Source organism: Dromaius novaehollandiae, chromosome 2 (genome assembly GCF_036370855.1).
Source record: "Dromaius novaehollandiae isolate bDroNov1 chromosome 2, bDroNov1.hap1, whole genome shotgun sequence".
Classification (NCBI taxonomy): domain Eukaryota; kingdom Metazoa; phylum Chordata; class Aves; order Casuariiformes; family Dromaiidae; genus Dromaius; species Dromaius novaehollandiae.
Genome location: NC_088099.1, coordinates 133,965,017 through 133,982,371, shown reverse-complemented (window position 1 = coordinate 133,982,371; position 17,355 = coordinate 133,965,017). Strand labels below are relative to the sequence as shown.

The following is a 17,355-nucleotide window of genomic DNA, read 5'->3' as shown; positions in this document are numbered from 1 at the left end:
GCCTATCTTGCTTTGGGGCAGATGACCTTTTAAAGTCCTCCCTTGGACTAGATTAAGGAAGGAACCCGAAGGTTCCTTCTGGACTAATTTCTGTTATTCAGTAAGTTACAGAACAGTAAGGCTGCACAGAGCCAGGATCCGAGTGGTCAGGTTACACATGCAACTTTTTCCGGTAGTGCAGTTTTGCTATACTGTCTTTAATGCTAGGATAATCAAAAAAATAAAAAAGGATTTCAAAACAACAAACCACGTGATTTTTTTTCTATAGTCTTGTTACACCTTGTACTAGTTTTTCAACTGTTACATTGAAAATCATTTCAGAACTACGAAGGTGGAGAGTGGATCTTTACTGACAAACATTTTTTGTTGACACAGTCTTAATCTGATATAATATAAAATCTAACTGCTCATAATTTTTAAACAACAGAAAGCATCCTCTACTGGGCTAACTCTGTTTCTGTTGAAACTCTGGGAAAACCCCTGCTAGAGCTGGACAGGATTAACACGAGACCAGAATACTTCTGAAAACGCCACTATTTTCAGCCAGTAACAGAGCTCCTAAAATGCAGCTGAGGCAGAGGCTACAACCTATGAAGTTAGGACAACGATGCTGGCCACAATTAAAATGACATAGGCACCAGTTACTGGGCAAGGAGCTTTCCTTTCACGTGTTTTCCCCTTCCTATATTCAAGAAAGCTGGTGGCAAGTGAGAAGAAACACACGTGCTATGAAGGCCGTAGTAGGGGAGTCTTGGGCAGAACCAGCGGAGTGTCAAGCCTTGAGGTTAAACAGACGTGTCACTTCTCCCCAGAGCTGACTGCATTTCGAGGGCAGGCAAAGCAACACTTGTCCCTTTTCCATGGCTCTTAAATAAGGCTGTGGTATCACTTCCAGGTTGCATGATAGCTTAAAGGTCTCAGCTATCATAATACGCACTCATTATAATTGCTTTGTATTTGACATGTAAAACATGGTAGTTAATTCCCGCCTCTATTGCATTTGAGGACTTCTGCTACTTCTAATATTGAAAGTTGTCTCTTACCACATTACTGCCCATCTTTTGGTACTGATCATCACACATGAAATCAGCTCCTGGTAATACTTTCGTTATTACGGGTCCCACTGCGTAGAGTCATCTCTTTCCTCTCCCTTAAGATTTGTCTCTTTCAGCCTCTTTTGGCTTGGCACTCATCTATACTTGCATTCTCTGTGAATAACATTTTACTGGGTTTTTAATAAAGTACCTGTCTTTCTGTTCTGCAGTATAGTACTTGACACATGAGATACTGATATTGCAAATTCCTGTTTGTATGGTTGTTAGTACATTACCTTCTTAGCTAATTAGTGACTGCAAAGCACTCTGAGACAGAAGAAAGGTGCTACAAAAGAATAAAGCATGACTAGCATTGTTTTTCAAGTGCTATGGTTTATTTTTCCCAGAAAACTGAACTTTTAAAAGTTTTGTCAGTGGTTATTTTACACTGTATACTTCTGTCAGGCAACTTAAGCTGCACTTAATAACCAGATCAGCACAAAGCCTATTGCACTAAACACTTTTTATGCTACTTTATAAGAAAGAAGAGTGTAATAAAATTCATTAAACTGGGATCCCACACTTAAGTATTAGGGCATGTGTAGGGAACTGAAGCTTAGTTACTGAGTTAATCTCTAAAATTCTTTATACATGAATGAAGGTAATCTTAAAGTGTATTAGCAGGAAGTCCCATCTCTCAAGAAAAAAGTGTTGGATTCTTATCAAGGGCCTGATCCTGTAAATCTTCCATGCACATGGCCTTTTTGCTAAAGGACCAGATCCCAAACGTCTAATCTCAAAAATTTGTTCAGCTAACTGCTGTAGGGATGAAGTAAACGCGCCTGTACCCCGATATCACCATTGTTAGGAGAAGTAGAAGTTCGAAGATGGGATAGTAGTTCGAAGATGGGATAGTAAGAAGCATCACCTACTATTCCATAGGTATGTCATAGCTCTCTTTAGGAAGCAGACTAATTATTAACTCAAATAGCAAAGGTACATACCATTAAAGTTACTAACTCTCAGGCACTGCAACAGCACTGATAATCCAATTTGGTTAAAATTTTGTATGATGCAACCACATTCAGCATGTTGATTGTGTTGCACCTGCTTCAATAATTTGGCTCTAGTTTCCATCCCTGTTTAACATATGAGGTTGATCTACACTTGGGGACAAGGAGGACGTTACAGATGCCACATGCTGTCTTTTATGCTCCCTTTCCAGCAGAGGGCTTCAGTGACTAACAGTGGTATCCTTATATCTCTATATCTCTATACCCTCCGAGGACTGCTGGCCACACCATCTCCAGGTCAGGGCAGGCTCACAGAGTCTGAAGTCACCACCTGTAACATCTCCGTTGCCCCTTCTCCTTCCCCACAGGCTGGTTCAAGGGAGAACCCTGGGTATGCGCTGGTCATACGTGACATGAACTGGAAGGCCTTTGTTCACCTGCCTTCAGATGGAAAGGGTTCATTTTCGTGGTTTTTGTAACTGAAAGATATGCATAAGCATGTGTTCCTCATTCCGTGCAGCTCCTTGCCCCTACATACTTTCTTTTTTTGTAACTGTATCCACCTAGGATACACACAAGAAATGAATTAAGGACATTCATTTTCATATCTTTATTGTCCAAATCTAGAAGCAGCACCACTTACACTTACACCATGCCACAAATGCTGTCCAAAGCGTGAGTGCAAGTGAGTCTACAGATGAGTTCCTAAGTTGCATACATATGGATAAAGCGCAGGATTAGTCCAACAGTGGAGGCTAACATTTTACATGCTGTCCTTAGGAAATCCTGATATGGGAATGAGAATTTACGTAGCGTATCTGTATGGACTTTGTATAAGTAAGTGAAGAGGGAAAAAACAGATGTAGAGATCAAGCTAAAATGAACCTTTGTGTTATTGAATGGACCAGGGGAGGAGTAGGTGTCCTTATGCCTCAGACATTTCTTAAGTGCCTTGAGAAAGAATACAATCAATGGATAAAACAAGAAATGAGTTATTTTTCACTGATTGGTATCTCTCAGAATCTCAAAACATTGCCAAGTAGTAACATTTCTTCCCTCAGTATTATCACTTAAACTTATATGCTAGACTTCACAGCACTGCTGAATAGCTATGAATATGTGCTGAAATACCTGTGAATATCTGCTGAAACATCTATGACTCTATGAAGGCAAGACTACAGAAGGAGAATTCATATTCAGCTCTAGCAGACAGCACCAGCATGAAGTTCTAGGTTACTTGTGTCTCAGGCCTCAGCAGAGTAATCCAGCCCATGTAAACTTAACTTAAGACAGTATGTGTCATGTTGAGACTGGTTTCCCGCATACAGCATACTCTCTGATACCCTGAACAATATGGGATGAGATGATGAAGGCACTACAGATCCATGTAGGGTTTGCAATCTTCTCAACTGCTTTCAAGCTCCAAGCAAAGCAAATGCATTCAATTTAAATAATGAAGACAGGTGGAAGGAGAGGCTGCTCTGCCCAGTGCACAGAACTCTCCCTTACATCTGCACCGTGAGCTTCTTCCTTTTCGTCTTCACAAAAGCATCTTCACAATTTTTGAAAAAGACATTTCATTCCTATTGCATCTATAGGCCTTAAGATCACTCATCTTTTTTTTTCTTTTCCACTGGAGACTGAGAGAGTCTTCAGAAACATTTTATTATCTTGCTGTTCTCAACAACTACATGCTATATTAAAAGCAGCAGATTAAAGTCAACAATCACTACTGTTGAAAACCCTGAATTTCTGACATTTTCTGTGAGCTATGTTTTCTCTATTTGCATACTCTATTATCTGTTTTGTTTGACACTTGCAGCTATGATGCTGCATATGCATTAATCACTCCTGTGAGTACTTCACAAACAAGGTGTTACATAATCCCCCACCCTCAACTGCAGGCTTTCTCTCAGTGCCACATTCGCCGTGTCTCTGTGCGTGAAAACCCTAACTCTGTAACTACGCCTTGTTTGGTTAAAGCCTAAGAAATAATAATTAATATTGCTCCAGGAATTTTGTTTTACTTTTTTATGTAGCAAATAAATTCCTACTCAGATGAGGGGTAACCGTTGTGAAAAAAAGTTCACCAAAGCATCTTTTAAAGAAGGCTGTTTTCAGAAATGAAATATGTCACCTTGTTATTTCATCTTGAAATTATACAGCAGTTGTTTTCCTACTTAATTATTGAAGCACATGAACTAAATAGAGTCTCAACAACCACACTTAAATAAGTTGAATATTGCATTTCCCGACTCATGGATAAGCTTAAAATAAATGACTAATGGCCAGCTTCAATCAACAGCTTCACTGGCAATTTTAAAAGTAAGGCCTGGAATCATTCTAAAAAAAGAGTTCTGGTCATTTCTGTACAAACATTTTTCTGTAATTACGGGCAAATATTTATCTGCTCTGTCTTTAGTATAAACAGAAAGTATAGCTCTTTCATAAACTTTAATACCAGAAGAAAAGCTGAGTTTATGAAAACCACTAGCCACAAACATTCTCACAGCAATTTCTTCTCTCAGGTCCGAGAGCTCTAGTTCTAGCCGACGTTGAGAAGGTGAGGCCTTTAGGTGAATCCAAGCTAGAGCACATCTTTTTGAGATACCCTTGATTTTAAAATTCCCAACAATAGAGAGCTGACCACCTCCATTATCTCAATGGTTAATCACTATCACCGTTAAAAATATATGCTTTGTTTCCAGTTTCATTTAATATAGCTGCAATTTGTAGACATTGGACCATTTAATGCTTATTTGTAGCACAAGGAAGAGCCTTCTACTAGCAGATATGTAATCTGCAGGTATTTATAAAACCTTGATCAAGTTACATATTAACCAGCTCCTCTACATATCTTTCTCTTGTCTTTCTGGTGACAAAACAGTGGAGCAGACGTCAGAAGTAAGGAAAGCTAAACATGATGTCCCAGAGCCCTGGATGGAATAAATCATCATAATTTCACTGAAGACAATGAAGTTATGCCGACTGACATCAGCTGAAGATTTGGCTATATATCCTTACGGTCAGGCAGTTTGACAAAACATACTCCTGTAACCTTTTGCCACACAAGGCTTATTTTAGTGAGAAAAGCCAGTTTCTAAAATATGTTTAAAAAAAGGAAAAGAAAGATATACCTCAAAAATGTAAAGTTGTCTAATATGAGAAAAAAATAAATAACACAAGGTGTTTCATGACCTTAACTTTATGATTTGGTGGTTCTGATGGCAATAACTCACTGTAATAAAATTTGGGGTAGCAGCAGGTCTGTGTAGTGTAACAGTAAATTTTGATGTAAACTGAAGACCAGAGCCTGGTAATGAGACACAAATGTGAAGTATTCACCAGAGACTAAAAGTATCTTCTACCACTCTCATACAATGCAGGCTAGAAAAAAGTATCCAAGTGTGATTCAAATCTCAACACTTGGGTTAGAAGAAGGGGCAAATCTTTTGTTTTGTTATGAAAGTTATCCATTTTGTTCATCAGAAATATAAAATTTCTGTTTGACTCAGTGGTTTGCACTAACCCTTAAAGGTGCCAAAAATGCAACCGTACAGGTCGTCCTCAAGATGAGTCATGAATATTGATTTAAACTACAGTGTATGAAGCTGGTAAAACAAAATCTTTTAAATACACACTAGCTACAACAACAATAATTGTCTATTTTGGATTTATTAGCAAGTGTTCTATGGATAAGAAATACTAGCTTCATTCTACCTGAGATGAAAATTGAAAAAAAAGTAGCTGTCTGCTTTTCCTCACTGTTATACGGTGCTACATTTTGTTTAAGATATTACTCTCTCATAGGCTGCATATCTAAAAATTATAATTCATAAAAGAGTATAATGTAATTGTTCAGGCTTTGATGAATTGGGGCATAATGTTAAATAATTATTCATTGCCTTTATTCTTATGTCAAAGTGTGCAAAAAAACCTTTTTATTGCTTTTTTTATATAAGGACATGAGCCTTTGTGACATGCATTTTATTTTAAACTAATGCTTCTATGATTCCACATCTGAATAATTACAGCTGACATCATCTACTCTTTGGTGTCCTAGAAGATCTTTAGCTCTAGTCCACTGTTACATATTTTATGCATTACATGAAATAAAATACCTCACCATTTTGAAAATATTTATTTTAAAAACAGCAATGAAATTGTCTGCAATCACATTTTCTGCTCTGCTTTGAAAGCAGCTTTATTCAATATGCCAGTGGTCTTTTCCATAAGAGCAACATATTAGAAATTCATGCTGCTCTAATATATCTGAATTCATTGATGTACTGCACTCCCTATAGACCTAAAGAAACATTTTTGCTTCACTTTCATATGTCCTGCACATTACCTACTGATGTGGTGGTTGTCAAAACAGTTGTACAGTAGCCTTTGAATTCAAAGTGTGCCTTGACTGTATACTAAAAATGACAATAAACCAAAGTATATACATTATGCTGCCTTTTGTTGCCAGCACAAATAGAGCATTTGGGAAATAAATCCCCTGATTTTATTGCCTTTTAACTTCTTTTCCACTTTAAACTTCAAAACCAGAAATTTGAAACATTCAGAGAAATTGAAATCTCTTCTATTTCTTTCTTGTAATTTTTTCTATAGTATACCATCATTTTCAAAAAAGATCAGCACAAGGATTATAAATGAAAGCATTCCAAATATATATTTGGAATTTTTCTTTTTTCTGTATATAAAAACAGCACCGTGATTTTTAACCCTGGTTTCTTGGGGAAGAAAACAATCATCTATAGGATATACTACAGAAGCTAGAGTGCCTATAATTTTGTTGATGAAATGAACATGCAGTAAAACTCATTTTATACAACACATCCAAAAACATTTTTACAGATAAATGCACATTTTCATAGGGATTGTATAGATTACATTTATTCACAAATGTAGGAAGGGTACTTCTGGCAGTCCTTGGAACATCTCTGGGAAATTTATGCAAGCAGAGAAGTGCAGGCAGGTCAAGACCCAACTGAAACTGAACCAAACCTACATGGGTTTACCTTCAACTGTAATATGTGGGGAAAATATCCTTTTTTATCATATAGGAATAAACATGCCTACAGAGCTATCAGTGCATCTTTATTATGCAGTTATATCTATACCTAACCTAAGAAGCAGGAATGGAAGTTATGTCCCTTCTGAAAGAGTGTTCCCACATGTGAACCACCATGCCAAGGCTGGACCGTGTCGTCACACTCAGACTCTACATGAATTCTGTAGGCTTCTGAACCCCAGTATCCGCTACAATACCACATATAATGAGTACCTAAAGAAATCTGCATATGACAGCACTGTAAAAATGAATATGGGTGCACGCGCATGTGTATGACACCTACCCGGAAGATAGGAAAACATGAAAGTAAAAGTCATTACACGAACTGGCAGAATATTGAGAAAGAGAAATCTTAGTGTTTTTTTCTCTCTTCTTTTAATACTGAGGATACAATGAGAACTTCAATGAATCTAAAAAACTTCAAAGGAGGCTAATTCCAAATTTAAGTGTCAGATACAGTAAATGCCAATGGGAAATTTTCATCTCCCGGCATTGTGAAATTTTTCAGAAAGAGAATTCTCACAATATAAAAAACCTGCAAGAGGTTGATTCCTAATACAAATTCACTAAGCTAGTAGTGGGTTCTTATTGTGTGTGTTTAAGCACTTCTACAGAGGAAAATTCTTACAGAGCTTGGGACAAATCCTGCAATCCTTACTCAGAGGGATTTCATCTGAAGCTTGGAGCGAGCGCTGCACAGTATGAAACCAGGAGTTCTAATGGGGGGAGTTTTGAAGGAGTACTTTTAAGAGAGGTTAATCCTTAATCTTCACTCTGTCCAAAATCATGGAAATCCTTGTCTGAAAAGACCTGGCAGTTGAGATGTAAAAGAAATGCTACAGTCGGTGTACAAAATATTTGCCTACTTTGTTTTTGAGCTTATAGTGCCTTTCTGCCATTTGGCTAGCATTAATTAATGCACTATCTGTAAAAAAAAAAAACAATTGAAAACTACTCAGCTGTTCTAACACAAAAGGTAGGTATAATACCAACAAACTGGCTGAAAGGAAAGATGCTGAAAGTAAAAATAAATAGACCAAATTCAATCAGATTCACATTGCACTAAAAAAATTCACCCAAAAGAAGTAACATTTGCCGAAGATGTGAAATTAATTAGGGATAGAGAACAGCCAACAGATTCATTTCTAAGAATAATTTTTCTAAAAATATTCATTAGTGCCCTGAACAATGAAGCAAGACACATGGTTTCCAAAAATGTTAAGTGATAGTTGATATACTAGAAATTATATGGAACCAAGGGTTTAGATAGATTGGAGAAACTTATACATTATTTTCCATGTGAGGCAATATAAAAGTGATTTAAGAAAATACTTGTTAAACGGATCAGAGTTTGATGAGATAGTAAAAAGGAAACTTAGAGATGAGTAATAGCAAGAGAATAGAGTCATACTGAAGAAAAAATGTAAAAAGGTTCTGGGTTATAAAGAATAGAGTTCTTGCTTCAAAGCTAAATAAAGAATGCTAACTCTGCAAAAACCTCTGTCTTTTTTCATCAATGGAAGGCCAAAAGGACAATCGAACCACTCTGTTCCCTGAAGAAGTCACTGGATTCACTGAAGAATTAAATTTTCTCCCTCAGTTCCTCAGCAAATTCAAATCAGAGCAGCTATACTGCAAAATAATATTCAAGCTGTGCAAAATCATGGTGTTAACATCCTACTAGTTGTGCTAACTTAAGAGGTACATTAATCCCCTTGACAGACAAGCCAGCTTCAGTTAAAAGTATTGCTAGTTAAGAGGTCCTCTTGTGTGTAAAGGGCATGCAAGTTAGGGATAACAGTTGACTTAGCCCATGATGCTTTACTTATTGAATGAATCCTGAGAAATGACTGTTTAAATTGAGTGCTTCTTTACTTCCTCCTATACACATTTTCTTGACTTCTGATTTTGATTTTTTCTGATCTACACTAAGTCCCAATAGCAAAATTGCCTAGTTATATTATTAAGCTTTTTCTGCATTTGCCCTTGATCCAATAATTCACTGCAATGATCTACTAACTCTGAAGGCCCTTTGTTCAGAGATCTTTGCAAGAGGTTAATGTGGAACATCAGAGCTTAAGAGAATGCATAGTTTCTGAGCCATAATCATGGTTCAAAAGAGGTCAATTCAGTGAAATACTGCTTGTCTTTCCTGGAGTGCAAAGGGTTTCTCTTACTTCTTCAGGGCCTTTCATAGTTTTGATTCGTAGAAGACTACACAAGATTTAGCTCATGTTCCTTACTGTAAGCCATCAACTTTGTAGAAATGGAAGCAAAATTCAAAGCATTTCCATAACATATATTTATATTTCTGTATGAAAAACTGCCTCTTCCCCTTTTCCTCCATTACTGAACATAACCCTGGGGTCAGATCCTGACCTCAAACACAAAGCATGCAACATCCTACTAAATCAATGACAACTAAGCAGCACATAAGAAGCCAAGACTAGCCCCCCTGCAGTACAGCTTGTTGGACATCCTCAGAGGGAATGCAGAGCTCCTTGAAATCAAGGCAGTTTGATTTTAATTAAGTTACAATGAAGCCCTGTGACTAGGCAGATTTTTGTTGTAAACTAACTGGTTTTCTGCCAACTCACATCAGTTTCTTGGTCACCAAGACTTCCAAGCCCCTGGCTCTTGGGTAGTTAGCTTGAGAGGTCAACAGGGAGCTGAGCCTAGACTCCTCAGCCCCAAACCTCCATACTCTGCCCCAGCTTCCCTCGCAAGCTCCCAGGCCTGATTTCATTTTAGGCAACGTGATGTGGCAGTAAGAAGCTGGAAGCCTAAACAAACTCAATTCCTAAGCACAGAGCCTGCCAGCTGGGACATAGTTCCCTAAGTGTCTAATTCTCCCGGTGACAAGCCGAGACTCTTGGATCTCTAGAACGGCAGATCCTTAACTTTGGCTTTCTGGATCTGTAGCTCTTGGGTGGCCCATCTAGCAGTCTGATGTGAAGTGACTCCCACCCATGGCCAGGCTGACACTCTGAACAGTGCAGCCCCATCCTCTGCGATGGGATTTTTCACTCTTTGGTCTAGAATTCTACAGCGAAGCAAAATAACGACCTCTTCTGTAAAATGGTGTTCTCTGGAGCCGGTATGTAAAAAGTACACTAATTACTTGGAGAGCCCACTTGAAAATTTAACATGTAAAGGAGCTCTGCAGTTGTTGCAAGCAATTTAACATTCAAAGAAATGATTTATAATATCAGGCTTCCCAAGATTACAACCATAATGACTATCTGACAGACTTTATAAGCAAATCGTCCAGTCATTTCAATTGGATTGTGGCTGGCTAAGGACTAGGAACTGTAAAAAGGCTCTAGGATTTGGCCTAGAATCAGAAATAACATTTGCTGTTTTCCAAACATGCCATAAACATGAAGGGAGATATTAAATTTTTGTACATCTCTCAGTATATGCAAATTAGAATGGAAAGAGCCTCATAAGAAAAACACAGAACAACAACCATCTGGATCCCAATCCTGCTCCAGCAGAAGTCAAAGTCCTGGGCCTCCTTTTGTCATTATTTACAGCCGTCTACAACGGAAGCAGTTCTACTCAAGTCGGTGGACAAAATCTTTGCTCTCAGGATTTCAACTGTAAAACTCCTACCGCCTCCAATGGGAGGAGGATTTCACCAATCTGAAGTAAAACCGAGAGCAGGCCCGCTCCGTGACTCCTGCGGTTCAGGTGCTGGCTCCCTCTGAGCCTTTCAAACAGGTTTGTATATCTGCGTTTTATCAACTTAAAGTAATACAAAAGGAAAGACGGAAAATGCTTACCACAGACAGTGAATTTGAAAGCAGAGTGCCATCTTGGCCAAGCATGTTGGAAACTGTAATTTCAGGTAGATCCATGTTTTGTGGGTGGAAGGGAAGCAGGCCATTGTGGTTCATTGGATGACACAGCGAGTGGTATCCAGACTCGATCTCATTCAAGTGCACCAGTGAGTGGTCAGGTAATGACGGAGGAGTTATAGGAGGTATGTTAAAATCTTCACTTTCAAGACTTGGGCCAGGAAAAGACTGGAAGAAAAATACAGAAAGTGCCACAAATCATATAAAAAATGAACAATAATAATAATAAAAGTCACACGAAGCAAACAAACAAAAGCCCCAGCTGACATACTTCCAAGAGGTAGCTTCAATCTAGCAAAGAGAGTATTTTAAACACCCATATATATATATAACATAATTTAATATATATAATGTATAATAGTTTCACCATTATGTATGGAAAAAAAAAATGCTTCTAAGGCATAAGAATCTCTGGTACTTTCACAGTTTCCATTAGAGAGAGATTTTTTAAAGAAGCCTAACTCAAACAGATTTCAAGGGTCCTATTAAAATTTTCCAAGAGTGTTCATCTAGCTGAATACCTTTTTCATGGGAATTGTGGAAAGGGGAATACAATTTATAAAATTAACATTGGCTCAGAATGTTTCATAAGACTCCCTGCTACTCAGATCAAGAATTATGCAGTGAAGAAGAAAGATATTGCTTTTTGGCTTACAGGAGAACCATGCTTGTTATTCTGCAAAGGAAAACAAATAAATACAGAAATACTACATACTTTATATGGATATACTTTATGTTTTTAAAAATACAATTATAATATCTCAAAAATATGGGGTTTTCCTTTCTTCATCTATAAACTCTGCCATACATATACTCATCTAAATGACTTATTCCACAAAGCAACTGTTTAGTCTTTTGTTGTCTGTTGCTGTTAAGCCATTCAACTCAATCTGATCCAAGGAAAAGCCACAGGCAAAGTCAGAGTAATGCACCAAGGTGGATAATTGCTATTATTTATCTACAGTCTTCCTACAGCAGATGGGCTCATCTGGGGGATAAGGGTGGGTATGCTTATATTTCTTAAAGGAAAAAGGTGAGGAGTGTAAGATAGACGATCCAAATCAAGAGTCAAGAGAGATCAGTTACAGTGGTTCAGTCAGCCTGAAAGCCTCCTCTGCTTTTGGAAGAAGAGCTACAGTTCTCAACTCCTTTGCAAATGATCAATCTTTGCACACCCCACACCCATGGTTGCAAAGTTTGTAATGCACAGAAACTAGTGCCACCCTTCGTGCTCCTCTTCTGAAACACAGTCCTGCCACCTCTGTTAATTTGGGAAGTGCAAGGATTTAAATGTATTCTGTTCCTGGAAAGCACCTTTAGGAAGTATGGGAATGCAGACATCACTGTAAAGAGGGATGTGTTTTCCCCACCATGTGTTTGCAAACAGAGGGCAGAATGGTGCATGAATTCATGCAGAAGGGCCAGAGAAGAATCAATGCCCAATTACAGACCAAGGGGTTTTTCATTATTCATCATAGTAATACTGTCCTCCCCAATGCCTGAGGTTACTCTCCTCTGTGAGAGCATGGAAATAAAAACTTTAAATCAGACCAACAACAAACAGTGCTACACATTTGTGGTGAGTTGCCGAACACAGAAGAAGCTACTCCAGTGCACGTTGCCCTGGTTTTGATTGCTTTGCTTGTTTCCTGACAAGCCCGAGGTTTATTTACTCCTCTGTTAGGGATTATCTTAGTATGAAATAGGACAGGAGGGCTAGACTTCAAAGGCAAAAGCCAAATCCCAATGAATGAAAGCAGCAGGGACAAGAAAAGGGCTGGTGGTAATACCACCACGCTTTCACGTAAGGACTGAACCTCTGCCCATATTCTGCTGCTGCGTTTCTCACCTCCAGCGCAGCAGTTCGGTCTTCCCCTGCCCCTGCTGTTTGCTTCATGAGAAGATTTTTAAGGCGTATTTGCCTTTGCTTTTACATACCATGTTGCAGCCATGATGTGATGAAGACATTGCCAAGGGAGGAAATACATACAGTAAAAAATACACCCTCACTAAATGGAGAGGAGGCATACTCATGTTAAAGAAAATGTAATATTTATTCAGCCACAGTGTATAAGCTGTGTAAGACCAAATAAAATATTATAAAAAAAATTACAGTTGGCTAGATACTATTATATTAGATAGATGATGAAAAGAAAGGTCTGTAAAGAGACAGCTTAAGGTCTCCACAGTAACAAAATATTAAGGAGAAACAGAAATGAAGAAAATGACAAGACTCACAATGCTATTCTGGGCGAACACTGTCCCACATGCTGTATAAATAGATTTGGTTACTGTAATCCTTGTGGGCTTAGATCCCTATAGTCTACATCTGCCAGGAAAGATTCAGGAGCTGTGAAAGGAGGACATTTAGTGTTCAACATTGTCTTCTCTACCATCCCAAAAGATTCATGGCCTCAAAAGAGTTTTCTCTCCCATGATTTTGTAGGTACAAAGAAGTGTTAATCCAACATTTGCTTTCTCTCTATCTCTCACTGTCCTACAGTGAAAATACCTTGTGCTGCATCTTTGCTGAATGAAAATGATCCTGCTCAACACCTTCTGGAGGAGGAAGAGCTGCTGAGAAATCTGGCCTCCTACTGCAAGGATAGGACAAAGATCTGGATTAAAAAAGTGGGGACTTCAACTTGGGGTTGCTGCTGAAAACAAATATTCCTAAACCAAATATTGACAGACTGGCTGTGCGCATGCCATGAATATGGAGGGTATACAGGAAATTTGCTATCTTATTTGTGCACTCTTCTTTCATGCCATATGTTGAGAGTCCAGCTTTTGCTTTAGTTAGACTTTGATTTGCTGTGTTTCAAATGTGTCTTTAATTAGTAACACTTCAAAAATGCTGGAAACAATTGAATTGCCATTAGGACATTAACTTCGCTTATTAAAATGGAAATAAAACACTAGTGTCATAAAATTCCACAACCCAAATCTGTAGTTGCATCCTGTGTAGCTATATAATAATTACATTACATATGCTATATATGTGGGCTAAGTACTTTAAATACAAGGTTACTCTCTTATTAAAAAAAAAACACACCATGGTTATTGCTTGCAAAACTTCTAGAGTGTATTTGATCCCACATCACCTAACACATAATTGTCAATTACACTTAAATAAGCTTCCTGAAATAGCAATACTGTAGCAAAGGCAATAAAATGTCAAAACAACATGTAATTTATGTGGAATTAATCACTGACTCTAGTAAATATAATCCTGCCATACCATGGTAGTAGCTGAACAACATAGTTACACAGCACTAGTATTTCCTATAATCCCTGCAATGCTTTTTTTTGCCTTTTTTAAGAAAAAGACAAGTAAACTATTTGACTATTTCACCAAAGTTAGCACAATCCAGTCCACATGCTAATGGAAGACAGCTATTTGAATGCATCTGAGGAGGACCCTGTTCACCTATCATTTTCTAGCCAATTTGGTATTGCTATGTTTAGTATGTGTACATGCGGTTCCTAAACCAAGTTATTCCATTAGTAACATGCGAGTACTCCAGTCTGGCCCGTCCACGTGTGTGATGACTCAGCCCACTGGCAAGTCAGAAAGCAGTAGCCCTACACCCATTTGCAGTAGGCCCAACATACCCCAGAAACAAGGCTGCAGCATCTGCATGGGGAAGGAGGAAGCGAAGAACAGGACGTGTGCTTGTCCTTCCCACAGCAGGTACAAGCTTCAGGGCCCACTGCTGCTATCTTCTCCCAAGCTGTGGCCATCTTCCCCCTCACCATGGGGAAAGGCTCCTCTTGATGTGACTGGGCTGTTGCTGGCAATGAGCATGTGTAATATGACCACTCTGCTGGAACCTAAAGTTATTTTCTTCCCCTAAAGAGGTTTAGGGGAGCTTCAGTGCAAGATCAGGTTCAAGATTTCCCTGCAGCATAAGGTCCCTCTCCCAGGCCAGTCATCACCCTGTCCCTATCCCGGGCTTTCTTAGAGCATCTCTTCTTCCAATCCACTTCCATTTATCTGGAATTTCTAATGAAAGCAGTAATCTACCACCAAAAGCATTAAGGATGGCTACACTGCCTGTATCCAATTACAGTTAATAAGTACAGCTCATATGTATTAATAATACATGTGGCCTGTAGCTTCAGCTCTCTTTGGTTTTTCTTGGGGGTGGGGAACAGGGTTTGAGTCTTTTTACCCTCCCTAGGGTTTTTTCTTTCCTTGTATCAGCACAATTTTACTCAGAAAGACAAGAGAGAGACTAGGTACTTTTCATCCTATTAGTCACAGAAATACTAGCAAACTCTCCTTTCCGCTTTTGAATAGAAAAAAGTAGCAGTAAATGCTTTATTTGCCCTATCACAGAGCTGCCAGGAACTTTGCCAGTGGTTTTGCCTTCATCTTATGAAAGTGGGAGTGGGTGAGGTGTTTAGCAGCTCTTCCTTCTAGGGGAGCCTCCTAGATTTCTGTTACATTCCAGAGAGAAAGTCCTCTCCAAAGTAACACCATTAAACCCACAGGAAGGCTTTAATTTTACTTTTTTATAGAGAGGATTTTCATTGTAGCTGAATTTATTATAAGCATATTTGGTAGCATACTTCAGATGGGAGTAACATAATGGGAACCTCAGAGCTGAGCAACCTTGAATTTGGGCTATTCACAGACTTGAACCTACAAATAGCTTTTTCAGCCAAGGATGGCCCCCCAAATCTGAAGGATAATATTCTATGTTTCTAGTTAAATATTTGTGACAATTCTGCCCCTAATGATGGAAACTTTCTAAAGCAGATGATATTTGAGATATCCACCCAGATATCAAGAGACCTTATTATTTATGCACCTTAGCCTATAATTTTGTGAGAAAAGCTTTCCAGAATAAAATGATACTAACACTTAACCCTGATTCACAGTCCAGCCCAAGTCCAAGCTTTTGTTCCTGAACAATGACCTTGTTGGTCCCCTCCAATTTATCTTTTATGCCACTTAGCCTGGCCAAATCAAGCAACAAGCTGCGGAGGGTTGCAGGGTGGGAGCGGGGTTGTATGTCAAAGGGCAGTTCTTTACTTTAGCATCACATAACTGAACTAAGCGTCCTGCTATGAGGATCAGTAATGACACCAAAATAATCTTGTATTCCTATTCTGTGGAACCCAGATACGTTATTTTCAGAATAATATGGGAAATGCTTGCACAACCTGACTGCATAAGAACCGAGGAAAAGGGAATAGGGAGAAAGAAGGAAGAAAAATAAAGCCCTTCTCTGTAAATAATCAACAGTGATGAACGCATATTGGCCAGCAAAACTTATTTACGTTTCTAAAAAAAAAAAAAAACCACTTTAAAAACTAAGCAGAGAAGGGAAACCAAAGAAGATACTTCAAACAGACTGACCACAAGAGGCAGCAAGCCTTCAAATATGCAATATAAACCCCTTTGGAAAGAGCAGAACCATTACTGTATGACAGCACAAAATATAAGCTTAATTCATTAAGTAAGTCTAATTCATGTGCTCAGTGGTTGCATCAGTCACCATGCATTCAGTCCACAGAATCTGGTATTAGCAATAATTCCTTAAAAATTTGGAATTTGCCTATAGATATTTAATTTAAATGAAGTGAATGGTACTGCCAACTATGTAGAGCGTGTCTTAATTTTTCATTTGCACCAAGGCTTTTGCATCCGAACTGTGGAAGGATGCCAGTTTTTAAAAGATAGATGCTTCAGGCTGTCTCCTCTTCTATTATTGAACACATTGTTATATAACTGAAACAGTTATGAATTGAGAGTAATGTAAAAACAATGAGCTCATTAGAAGAGGAAAAACAGCAGTGTACCGTATGCACATTTGAAAGTTAGGATAATGTATTTGACAGCAGATATTTCTAGGAGTTTTAATAGGATCAACCTTATCTCAAATTTCTAAACAGAGGACCTTCAGAAGCAAGTGTTTTTCAGCTTCTTTTGTCTCTGCATGAACAAGGCTTGATAGCTGGAGACTATAATGCATTACTGTGGAAACCTTCGGTCTGTTACATAAATCATCTTAACACTCAGCAAGAATTGCCCAACAGTGCCATTGATATGTTCAAGTCAATGATCCTGCAAACAATCTTTTTGTGTTTCTTCATATGGTAGACAACAGCAATAAATCATATTCATTTAAAAACACACAATATACTAATTTATCAAGCAGCAGCTATCAAAAATATATTACAGGGGAAGGTATAACTTTTTTCTATTGTGTTAATCAATTTCTCTAATTTACATTAGGTAAAGGGCAAAGCCTCAAGCAAAACATTAATTTTCCAGTACCAGATGATTTCTATTTTCAAGAAGGAGAATGTGCTGACAATAATATTATTGATTTAAAATAATCACAGTTTCAAAGTTA

At 38.2% G+C, this 17,355-nt stretch overlaps 1 protein-coding gene across 6 annotated transcripts in view; it reads right to left on the bottom strand.

The window, feature by feature from the left end:
* The window catches only part of TOX (thymocyte selection associated high mobility group box), a 221,249-nt gene that overhangs the window by 80,863 nt on the left and 123,031 nt on the right, over positions 1–17,355 (bottom strand). For 5 of the 6 annotated variants that reach the window (XM_026102381.2, XM_064507503.1, XM_064507506.1 and 2 more), the window contains one exon: positions 10,913–11,155. In XM_026102381.2, coding sequence (XP_025958166.2) covers positions 10,913–11,155 — 243 coding nt within the window. Of the gene's footprint in view, positions 1–10,912; positions 11,156–13,499; positions 13,563–17,355 lie in introns of those variants that run through there. The other variant, XM_064507505.1, reaches the window with a different exon arrangement.